This window comes from Colletes gigas, unplaced genomic scaffold (genome assembly GCF_013123115.1).
Source record: "Colletes gigas isolate AHSC1104 unplaced genomic scaffold, ASM1312311v1 Colletes_gigas_Sc00011, whole genome shotgun sequence".
Classification (NCBI taxonomy): Eukaryota; Metazoa; Arthropoda; class Insecta; order Hymenoptera; family Colletidae; genus Colletes; species Colletes gigas.
Genome location: NW_025106640.1, coordinates 1,893,971 through 1,903,123, shown reverse-complemented (window position 1 = coordinate 1,903,123; position 9,153 = coordinate 1,893,971). Strand labels below are relative to the sequence as shown.

The following is a 9,153-nucleotide window of genomic DNA, read 5'->3' as shown; positions in this document are numbered from 1 at the left end:
GAAAATATTCTTGCGATGCGAAACGTGTCATAGTAAGTCATGTGTTGAATTCAGGTGCATGATGCATCATGTGTCTCTCTTTATTTTTATGTTAAAGAAATATAAAACTAGGCTTCAGACTTTGTATACGCATATATCAACCTAAAATGTATCTTACAAAACATATTGCTTATATATTTAATTTGTACTTTATTTAATACTGAGTATCATGCAGGATGTTTCTCAAGGTATGTTTTTGTTGCAATGTCTGCTCGGAGCTGTTCGAGCGTTACAAACTCTTGACTTTTACAACCTGCAACAGGACATCTGCAAACAAAATATGATTACAATTATTTGTTAAAAAAAAAAAAACATTTCATAATCAAAAATTTTCAGAATAAAATCTTTACTTGGTTTTCTTGTTTATCTTCAATATTTGTGTAATAGTGGCTCTTTCATAAGTATGTCCACACTTCATATTTTTTACAGGATCTTCCATTCTCTTCTTAGTAATTGGATCAATTATGTTTACATGACATCCTGTTACTTGCAATTCAGTGTCATTCCCATCCTCTTTTGCATTTTCTACTTTATCTGTAACAGAAGGCATTACATATAATATTTATCAATAATTATAAGAAGAAATGCTTTTCTTATTAACACAATTGTTGTCTTACCCAATAATGCTTCGACTTGCTTATCAAATTCTAACAAATTCTGTTCATTAGTTGTATCAACGGTAATCTCAGATATATCCCGCTTGTATTCCTAAAATTTTAAAAAGTATATAACATTTCTATCATGTTATTGTACCAGTATAATGTAATTACTTGTATAATGGCTTCAATATCGGTGTTTGTATCATCATCAATGTCATTATACATGTCTAATAATCGATTTTTTGTGCTTTCTGCTGATTTCATTTTTTTATCTAGAATACAATTGTTTTTTGCAATATCCCTGAGTCTGTTCAATATGTTCGTCCTTTCATCATCTTCTGTGAAATTGATAAGAAAATTAATCCACACGAATAACCTTGAACTTTGTAAGAAATCAAAGAATCTAAATTTTTACATTAATTTGCTTATTTTCATATTTATTTAATTCTTCAATCAATCTCTCTCGTATTGTTAGAATTTATAATTTTCTAATATTTGTCTGGAAATGTTTATTGGAATTGGCATAACCTTACAACCACTTACCATAATACGAAATAATATTAGCAGCAGTTTTTGTATAACAATCGTATAATTCTTGGATCACTTGTTCAGGCTGTGTCATTTTTAATATCAGGTTCTCGACAGTTATTAATATTTATTTTTTGTACCTACAGTACAGATTCTATAGCTACATAATGTGCTTTAAGATTGTATCCTTCTATACGAAGGATACAATTCATACAGTTGTTTATTCAACATAAAGATGATCAGTATGTTCCAGTATACATACAAGATAGTTCAATTAATGTAAAAAACTGTATTAAATGACAAATAATCTACCAACTATATATGTTAAAATAACTGTGCAAAACTAGGAATTTAAGTTTCTCCTAGTACTTGTTGCGTAACAATTGTTTTGATAAGCACGCGGCTACGCCGTCACGATCGCATTCAAAACATTGATACTCGATTATTTTGCGACTAATTTTTCTCAGTACCTTCAGTAAAGTAAGCTATTACACATTAACTGCGTTTCGTCTGGTAAGAAATCATGATAATTATTTTAAGCTAGTATTCGTGATTGTATTACCATGTAAGTGAAATAAAATTTTAATCAGAAAGAGTATAGATTGTTAAAACTAATGCATCCCATAATGTAACTAATTGCATGTTTCAAATAACTACTTGCATAGGTATTATATAACTTATCATTTGTGCAACAATTTTTTATCAATTTTGCAGTTAATATTTTAATATATAGGACTTATTTTGCAATACATATTTAGATGCTTGGCAGAACTTGCATTCTTGGAGCAACTTTTAAAGCAACAGTTTCCACGTTAAAAAATATTAGGAGTTCTTCTGCCGTGATGTCTAGGTTTGATTTGCCAGAACGCTTGAAAGGCAATGAAAAATCAGTGTGGTATGTAGAATTGTATAACTTATGCTTATGTAGTTTACAATTATATCTTTATTTTAGGGTGGAATACATTCAGCTCAGTTTAAAATATAAACCATTGAACTTAGGTCAAGGATTTCCAGATTTCCATGCTCCTGAGAATGTAACAAAGGCTTTAGCTGCTGCAACTAGCAGCGATAATCCTCTTTTAAACCAATATACCAGAGGATTTGTAAGTCTTTATTTATGCAGTTTAAAATAAATATACATATATATTTTTTTATAGCATTTTAAATAATATACATACTTACTTATCCATTACTGTATTTGCATGAAGATTTATGTTACTTCAGGGTCATCCACGTTTAGTAAATGCCATAGCCAAATTATATTCTAAGCTATTGAAGCGTGAGTTAAATCCAAATAATGAAATTCTTGTTACTGTTGGCGCGTATGAAGCCTTATACGCTACGTTACATGGCCATACCAATCCTGGAGATGAATGGATAATTATTGAACCTTTTTTTGACTGTTATGTACCTATGATTAAATCTGCTGGCGGAGTTCCTAGGTTTATTGCTTTAAAACCGGTAAATTTCAAACAATACACTTGTATATAAATACAAATTTTTCTATGGTGTTATTTATTTATTTCTATATTTTTCAGAAAAGTACGAATGGACCTATAAGTTCAGCGGACTGGGTGTTTGATAGAAAAGAATTAGAAAGCCTTTTCAATAAAAAGACCAAAGGAATAATTATCAATACTCCACATAATCCTATAGGAAAAGTTTTTACACTTGATGAATTGGAATTTGTGGCTAACTTAGCTAAGAAATGGAATACGCTCGTTGTATCGGATGAAGTGTACGAATGGATTGTTTATGAGCCATGCAAACACATTAGAATTGGTTAGAATTCTTAACAATATTATGGTTTATTTTAGAGTACATTTTTAATTTCGATAACGAGTACGACTTTGTTAATTGTTAGACCATATTTGATGGTTTGAGACTTGTGTTTACGGGGAGATCTGCGGAATCAGATCGGATCGATATGGGGGGCGGGAATGTTTTTCTAGATCAGAACAGGATCTTAAAACGTTTGGGATTCGACGTGTTAACAGATCGACATTAATACACTCAATCTGTACTGAATGTATTTTAGCAACGTTACCCGATATGTACGAACGTACTATTACTATTGGATCTGCTGGAAAAACATTTAGTGTCACTGGATGGAAAATAGGATGGGCTTACGCTCCGGCAAATTTACTGTACAATCTTCAAATTGTTCATCAAAATGCTGTATATACCTGCGCTACGCCAATCCAGGTAATCATTGCATACAAAAGCTGCGATCTGCTTGCTCATACAATAGTTTCTAATGTCTTAGGAAGCGGTAGCAGTTGGATTCGAGCAAGAGTTAGAAAGATTTGGTCAACCAGATTGCTACTTCGTGAGCTTAGCTAAGGAACTGATACCAAAACGAGATTATATGGCCAAATTTCTTAGCGACGTAGGAATGACCCCAACGATCCCCGAAGGTGGATATTTTATGGTAGCTGATTGGACAGCTTTGAAAGATAAAGTTAAATTGGAGGAAGAGACGGACGAGAACAAAGACTATCGGTTTACAAAATGGATGACGAAAAATGTCGGAGTTCAAGGAATTCCACCATCCGCATTTTATAGTCCCGAGCACAAACATCTGGGAGAAGATAACGTACGATACTGCTTTATAAAGGTAAACATTGGATCCATATTGAGCGTTATTTACATGAAAGTTTTCGTTCGTTGATAATCAATATTCATTTCCTGCAGAAAGACGAGAATTTGAAAAAGGCAGCCGAAATTTTAACGAAATGGAAATCGCAATAATATTTACGTATAATGGTATTTGCCATCATATCGAACGCATTTATAACAAAGAGGCTTATTTTATTAGGAATAATATGTTACATACCTTTTAATAGTTTAATCATGGTTTAACGCAGCATATATTTTTCAAATCTATATTATCTGTTTTCTGTACACAAAAATATGACAATACCTGTTGCACGATACATTTTATGTGGAGAAGTCACCGCGAAGCCACCTTTTTGCATCTTTCGTATCAGCTCCGAAAGTCTTACCGAATCTGCGTGAACGGATTGTGGAAATAAAACAGTTTACATTTTTTCAAATCGCATGTTATACAATTCCAATAGTGGGTTTTATTCTTTTATTGCCAATGTGGTGTACAAACTATGAAAGTAATAGCTTTTCGATTTTCTTTTATATAAATTGTCTCGGTGTGTTTTAAGTTCGCCTTTTAGTTCCCCTTCGCGCGTGCGCGCGCGCGCTTTATTACATAGCACAAGAAAAAGTCAAGTGAATGTGATGGTAGTAGTTAGATGGTAGGGGAAGTTTGTGTTTCACACAGGGAACTACGGTCTGCATAAGGATCTAGACAATTTGTGTCAAGAAAAGTGAAAATATCACTTTTATAACTTGTACACCACATCGTCGATACAACGACGAAGCCACTGTATCATTGTTATTCCTCATTCCCTTTACTCGAGACAGTTTGATCCGCGCGAAAAATTTCAAAATGATTCAACTCCGTAAGTTGAGGATTTACTATGGTATTGTGAAGACAACCTTACCTAAATGTCTCCCCAGGAACGTGCCCAAGATAATTTGGGATCATTCCAACGTGCTTGTGATAGATCATAGTGGGTTGAATCAAAAGGGGTGGATCAGGTTGAGAAATTGTCACCGGTGCCCATTCCGTGCTCAGTCGTTTTCGATAGTTCGACGTGAAGTCGCAAAGCGCACTGTTGGTGGCGGGAACGTTCGATACTCCAAAATGCGCATAACCATACGGTATATGGCCCGCATATCCTTAACGAACAATTCAGATATCATTATTCAACGTTTGATTAAAGTTAACATTCGCATATTTGCCTGTTGATACCAACTTCTGGCATTCTCTCGAATGAAAGAATATCGCATTCGTTGTTCACTGTCCGTAAGATCCATCTGTACTATGATATATCATTTGATGTTCTTTGCATACTAATTATTATACGTACGTTTGATTCATTATTTCAGGCCGAAATTTCAAAATAAAACGAGGGTTAAAACAAAACAGTTGAATGTTACGGACGCTGGTTACGACGAACAGCAGAGACTCACGGCTGACAAAATATTTTTTTGGATTCGCGTTATCCATGAAGTAGGGAGATGGCGCATGATCTCTGGGCGTTTCGTACTTTTCGTCCAAAACTAAGTTCCTCATTACGCCCACGCGATCTGGTCGAACGGCGAGCATAGGCAATTTGAATTGACTTTTAACGAGCTATAGTAAACAGTTTTAAAAGGAAACGATTATCAAACTACAGTTTCCTAGTTTCTTTTCAACGCAAATTTTATATTCACAGTTGTAAACAATAAAATTTGTATTCATTGATCATGAATAGAATTTCATCGACTATGTTCGGTCTGATTTTCTTACTAAACGATCTTCTAAATTTCGCGGCTCCCCCTGTCCACTTTGTATAGCTATTGTTCGTTTAAGTTCGTTAAGAGCAGCTTTATTTTTCAATTGTTGCCGCTCAAATTCAGCGAGTCCCTCTGTGGCCAATACAGTGTACCTTTGCCCCATTCTGGCATTTAGCTTTGGCGTGAAACCTAAATTAATTCGTTAAAATTGTTTGAATGTTTCTTTTTTCTATTCTCTGATTTTGTTCTGTACCTTCGTACCCTGGCATGGTAGGGTGAACGAATATAGGATCGGTCCTTTTGTATCGCGAGTTCACTATGTCTATATCATTTTTTGGCGGTCTTTGAACCTGACGTTTTCATAAATTAACGACGTCTAATTAGTAGGAAATAAGAGCAGTAATTTCTAATACCGATGTGAGCATTAAAAAATTCAATGATACTTCGTAATCGTCGGTGACCCGGTTCGACAAGATGAGTGCCTCTGCATGATTCACTGTGGGATCGAGAAGTAATTTGTGCGTGGTATTTCCGTACGTTTCGCCGCATCTGAAGCGATATTGCGGCGAATATCCTGCATACCTGAAACAAACAATGTGTTTTGTAAAAGGCACCGGTGTAACAGGTATCTACTGTCCCATCTTTGAATACTTTAAATAATTTTTAAACAGAATGAGAAATTCGAAATAATATGAATGTTGAGTACGTGCCCTGGGATAAAGTGGGGTTTGGCTGTAGCTAATAATTCCGTCCCTGCAGACATTATGGCGATGTATTTTTCCGAAAAGTTTGTCAATTTAACTAAATTATTTACCCAGACTAACTGGAATTTAACATATTTACATATTATTACGGACTATTGGTTTCTTTTAAACATTAATTTATTGACATGCTGCCAAAAATCCTTCTGCTACATTCTGCAGATGTAACGCGTGAAATTTGCTTCGAAACTAGTTTCATTGTTCCCTTGAGTCGAAACAATTGCTGATCTGTGCTATAAATTTAGAATTTTTTAGAAAACGAGGTTTGCTAACATCTAAATGTAAGGGTTCATAAATTTCAATTCAGCGATGAGATGGGTCCTCAGAAAAAAGGTTAAGAACCACTGATTTAAAAGCATATCCGTCGTGTGAAAAATAGTACAAACAAAGCCCGTTCGATGGCGTAAATATCTTGCGCCAATAAATTCGTCGTTCCAAAGAAAGAACACCCACAGTTCTTTCTATGTCATAACGACAGACGAGGTATACGAGTAGACCTTACATTTTATGAACCTTCATTACTCAAATTTACTGTCGTACCGACCAAAAAATTGAGAGGTGATTTTAGCGTCCTCCCATCATGGATGGCGGTCAGTTGAGAAACTATTTACTGAATTAGTATTGATAATCAGGCAGCTGTAGTTATGGGTAAACGCATGCAAGTTGACTATACATAGAAGAGATTGAAAAACGCAATTTTCAAACAGCCATAACTCCTACAATAGTAAATATATTTCAATGAAACTTTTTTCTGAAGTAGAGCTCATGGGTACCTACAAAAAAGTATTGGAAAACTTTTCTATAGGGAGTCAAACAAAATTGCTAAAAATCAAAAACGAATTTTTACGAAAAATCGACAGGGGCTAAATTTTTCGACGAAATTAAAGAATTTCAAATCGTTCCAAAAAAATTATTTTTAGTTGGGGGGGTTAAAGACAATCATTTTTGGTCAATACACGTACCCCCGAAATCCTACGCATTTTCGAGAAAAATATTTCTAATCGAAAATATAATGTGTGGCCTGTAATGTTTCTTTAATTTCATTTTCTGTCTCACTTCCTCTTGTGTTCGTTTGTGTAACCTGTTTGTAATGTTGCAGTGACACGAAAATGGTAATGGGGCTTTAGAGTCTCATAAAAAATACATTGGATGCGAGGTCTACTAGTATATCTCGTCTGTGCCATAATTAAATCCTCGAGAAGTGGTTGTGGTTTCATGTTTCTATCGACACTCATCCTGAACTTGGGAATTTCCGTAACAACGGTAGGAAATCGCAGTGACTCAGTACTTTTACTTTTATTGCTCTTATACTTCCAGACGGCATTAATTGCAAGCGAACGAGTCTTCCTTTCACCGTGTCTTTCTGCTTATGATGAATTAAGGGAGCTACTAATTGACCGCCAGGAGGGCCATAGTATTCAACTGGCGAGGAGTAAACATTACGCGGGGGTAAGGAGGAGGGACACGTCGCGTACATAGAAACGAGAGAGGTGTGCGATTAACGTTTCGCTTTCCAGTTTTCACGGGACTACCGTGGCGAAAAGAACTTACCAATGTCACTTTTAAGACGCGCTTCTGTTTCGTTGCGTTCTTGCGGCAAAAGAATGTCATTTAGGATCGAAAGTGTGCCGACACACGCGTTGACAATAGCAGGTACGTTAAAAAACAAACTGTCGACGGTCGTGGATTAATATAAATATATAAGAAGCCGGATTCTAGTTGTAACAAATTATCGTTTATCGCGACTCGACGCACAAGGCGTTTGCGTTCGACGAAAGTGTACAAGTAAAATATTGTGATGTATTTTCTTCTATCGAGTGGTGATACTGTTCAAAGGAAGTTTCCCTACGACGCATCGTGTTAACACAAATGAAACATGTGGTTCCACAAGGAAATGAACTCCATATTCTACGTGGACGCTGGCATCAGATCTGTAAATGTGACTAAAAACGAGGAGGTAAGTTACTAAACAATTGTGACTCTTTTTTGTGGGATTATTTATTAAATTCAGGAACTATCGTCACGGTTTCGTATTTTGATCCAAATGAGGCTTTTCATAGAAACGAATTTTTGTAAGTTTGAAGATATTTGAACTTCTAATTTATTAGTTTAAAGCACTCGCGTATCTTTTATTCGTTGTTCGAAATTGTTATCTAGATAAGAATTTTGATCACGTAGATGGAAACATGGAACGATATACGTTGCTATGAAAATTCTAGTCGCAGCACGTTGCATCCAATGTCATAATAACGACACGGTGGAGAAAAAGTGAAACTTATAAGCGGCAACGCTTAACGGTGTGCCACGTTTATGAGTTATCCGGGTTCCTCGGCAGAGAAACGGAAAAGTTCAAGAACCGTAAAATTACCCGCACTGCGCCTAATTTGAATAAGGATTTACATTATGTTCTCTATCGGGCACATAAATTTAAACGTAAAATATTCCAGGCATATATTTAACAATTATAAGCGTTCAGCCTTGGTATCAAAAGTTCGAAGTGCTGAGCATTTTTCTGTTACAATTTTGATAGTTGGGTATACAGGGTGTTCGGCCACCCTTGGGAAAAATTTTAATGGGGAATTCTAGAGGCCAAAATAAGACGAAAATCAAGAATACCAATTTGTTGATGGAGGCTTTGTTAAAGAGTTATTAACGTTTAAAGTTGCGGCTGTAGAACAGCAATTTATCCACCTTCTCGAATTTTTTTCTCGAAAGTGCGTAGGATTTCGGGGATATGTCTATTCACTAAAAATGATTATAATTGACCCCTGTAACCGAAAATAATTTTTCCAGAACGATTTGAAATTTTTTTTTTCGTTGCAAAAAGGCATCTAATTAGATTTTCGGTAAGGAATTTTTTTCTCGAAAGT

The 9,153-nt window shown here is 35.2% G+C and overlaps 3 protein-coding genes across 5 annotated transcripts; 1 reads left to right on the top strand and 2 right to left on the bottom strand.

Moving 5' to 3' along the window:
• Positions 1-57: 57 nt before the first annotated feature.
• On the bottom strand, positions 58-1,430 carry LOC122398436 (E3 SUMO-protein ligase NSE2-like). Its single transcript, XM_043398281.1, has 5 exons — positions 1,182-1,430; positions 810-976; positions 657-747; positions 390-573; positions 58-306 (listed from the first exon to the last, which is right to left on the bottom strand). Exons 1-5 carry the CDS (start codon positions 1,258-1,260, stop codon positions 207-209), a joined length of 621 nt encoding a protein of 206 aa, XP_043254216.1. The 5' UTR covers positions 1,261-1,430; the 3' UTR covers positions 58-206.
• A 146-nt stretch (positions 1,431-1,576) lies between these two features.
• LOC122398433 (kynurenine aminotransferase) lies at positions 1,577-4,225 on the top strand. 3 transcript variants are annotated; one of them, XM_043398276.1, is made up of 8 exons: positions 1,577-1,679; positions 1,925-2,061; positions 2,119-2,269; positions 2,391-2,627; positions 2,705-2,948; positions 3,205-3,371; positions 3,433-3,783; positions 3,861-4,225. In XM_043398276.1, exons 2-8 carry the CDS (start codon positions 1,925-1,927, stop codon positions 3,915-3,917), a joined length of 1,344 nt encoding a protein of 447 aa, XP_043254211.1. In that variant the 5' UTR covers positions 1,577-1,679; the 3' UTR covers positions 3,918-4,225. The 3 variants fall into 3 exon arrangements, with proteins under 3 accessions (XP_043254211.1, XP_043254212.1, XP_043254213.1); XM_043398277.1 differs by having other exon boundaries at positions 1,597-1,646; XM_043398278.1 differs by lacking the exon at positions 1,577-1,679 and adding an exon at positions 1,713-1,731.
• Positions 4,107-6,285, bottom strand: LOC122398434 (UPF0605 protein CG18335). The gene is made up of 7 exons (XM_043398279.1): positions 6,233-6,285; positions 5,966-6,104; positions 5,776-5,872; positions 5,536-5,711; positions 5,217-5,379; positions 4,685-4,922; positions 4,107-4,176 (listed from the first exon to the last, which is right to left on the bottom strand). The coding sequence occupies exons 1-7, from the start codon at positions 6,283-6,285 to the stop codon at positions 4,107-4,109; spliced, it is 936 nt and encodes a 311-aa protein (XP_043254214.1).
• Positions 6,286-9,153: the final 2,868 nt, after the last annotated feature.

Bases quoted from the DNA above. Each gene is read 5' to 3' on its own strand.
- LOC122398434 (XM_043398279.1), bottom strand. From the start codon at position 6,285: ATGTCTGCAGGGACGGAATTATTAGCTACAGCCAAACCCCACTTTATC. The intron at 5,380-5,535 runs GTAAGAAAATCA...TGTTTACTATAG, and splicing joins GAAATTTAGAAGATCGTTTA to CTCGTTAAAAGTCAATTCAA. The intron at 4,923-5,216 runs GTGAGTCTCTGC...TTGTTCGTTAAG, and splicing joins AAAAAAATATTTTGTCAGCC to GATATGCGGGCCATATACCG.
- LOC122398433 (XM_043398276.1), top strand. From the start codon at position 1,925: ATGCTTGGCAGAACTTGCATTCTTGGAGCAACTTTTAAAGCAACAGTT. The intron at 2,628-2,704 runs GTAAATTTCAAA...TATATTTTTCAG, and splicing joins GGTTTATTGCTTTAAAACCG to AAAAGTACGAATGGACCTAT. The intron at 3,784-3,860 runs GTAAACATTGGA...CATTTCCTGCAG, and splicing joins TACGATACTGCTTTATAAAG to AAAGACGAGAATTTGAAAAA.
- LOC122398436 (XM_043398281.1), bottom strand. From the start codon at position 1,260: ATGACACAGCCTGAACAAGTGATCCAAGAATTATACGATTGTTATACA. The intron at 748-809 runs GTAATTACATTA...TTAAAATTTTAG, and splicing joins ATATTGAAGCCATTATACAA to GAATACAAGCGGGATATATC. The intron at 574-656 runs GTAAGACAACAA...CTTCTGTTACAG, and splicing joins GCAAGTCGAAGCATTATTGG to ATAAAGTAGAAAATGCAAAA.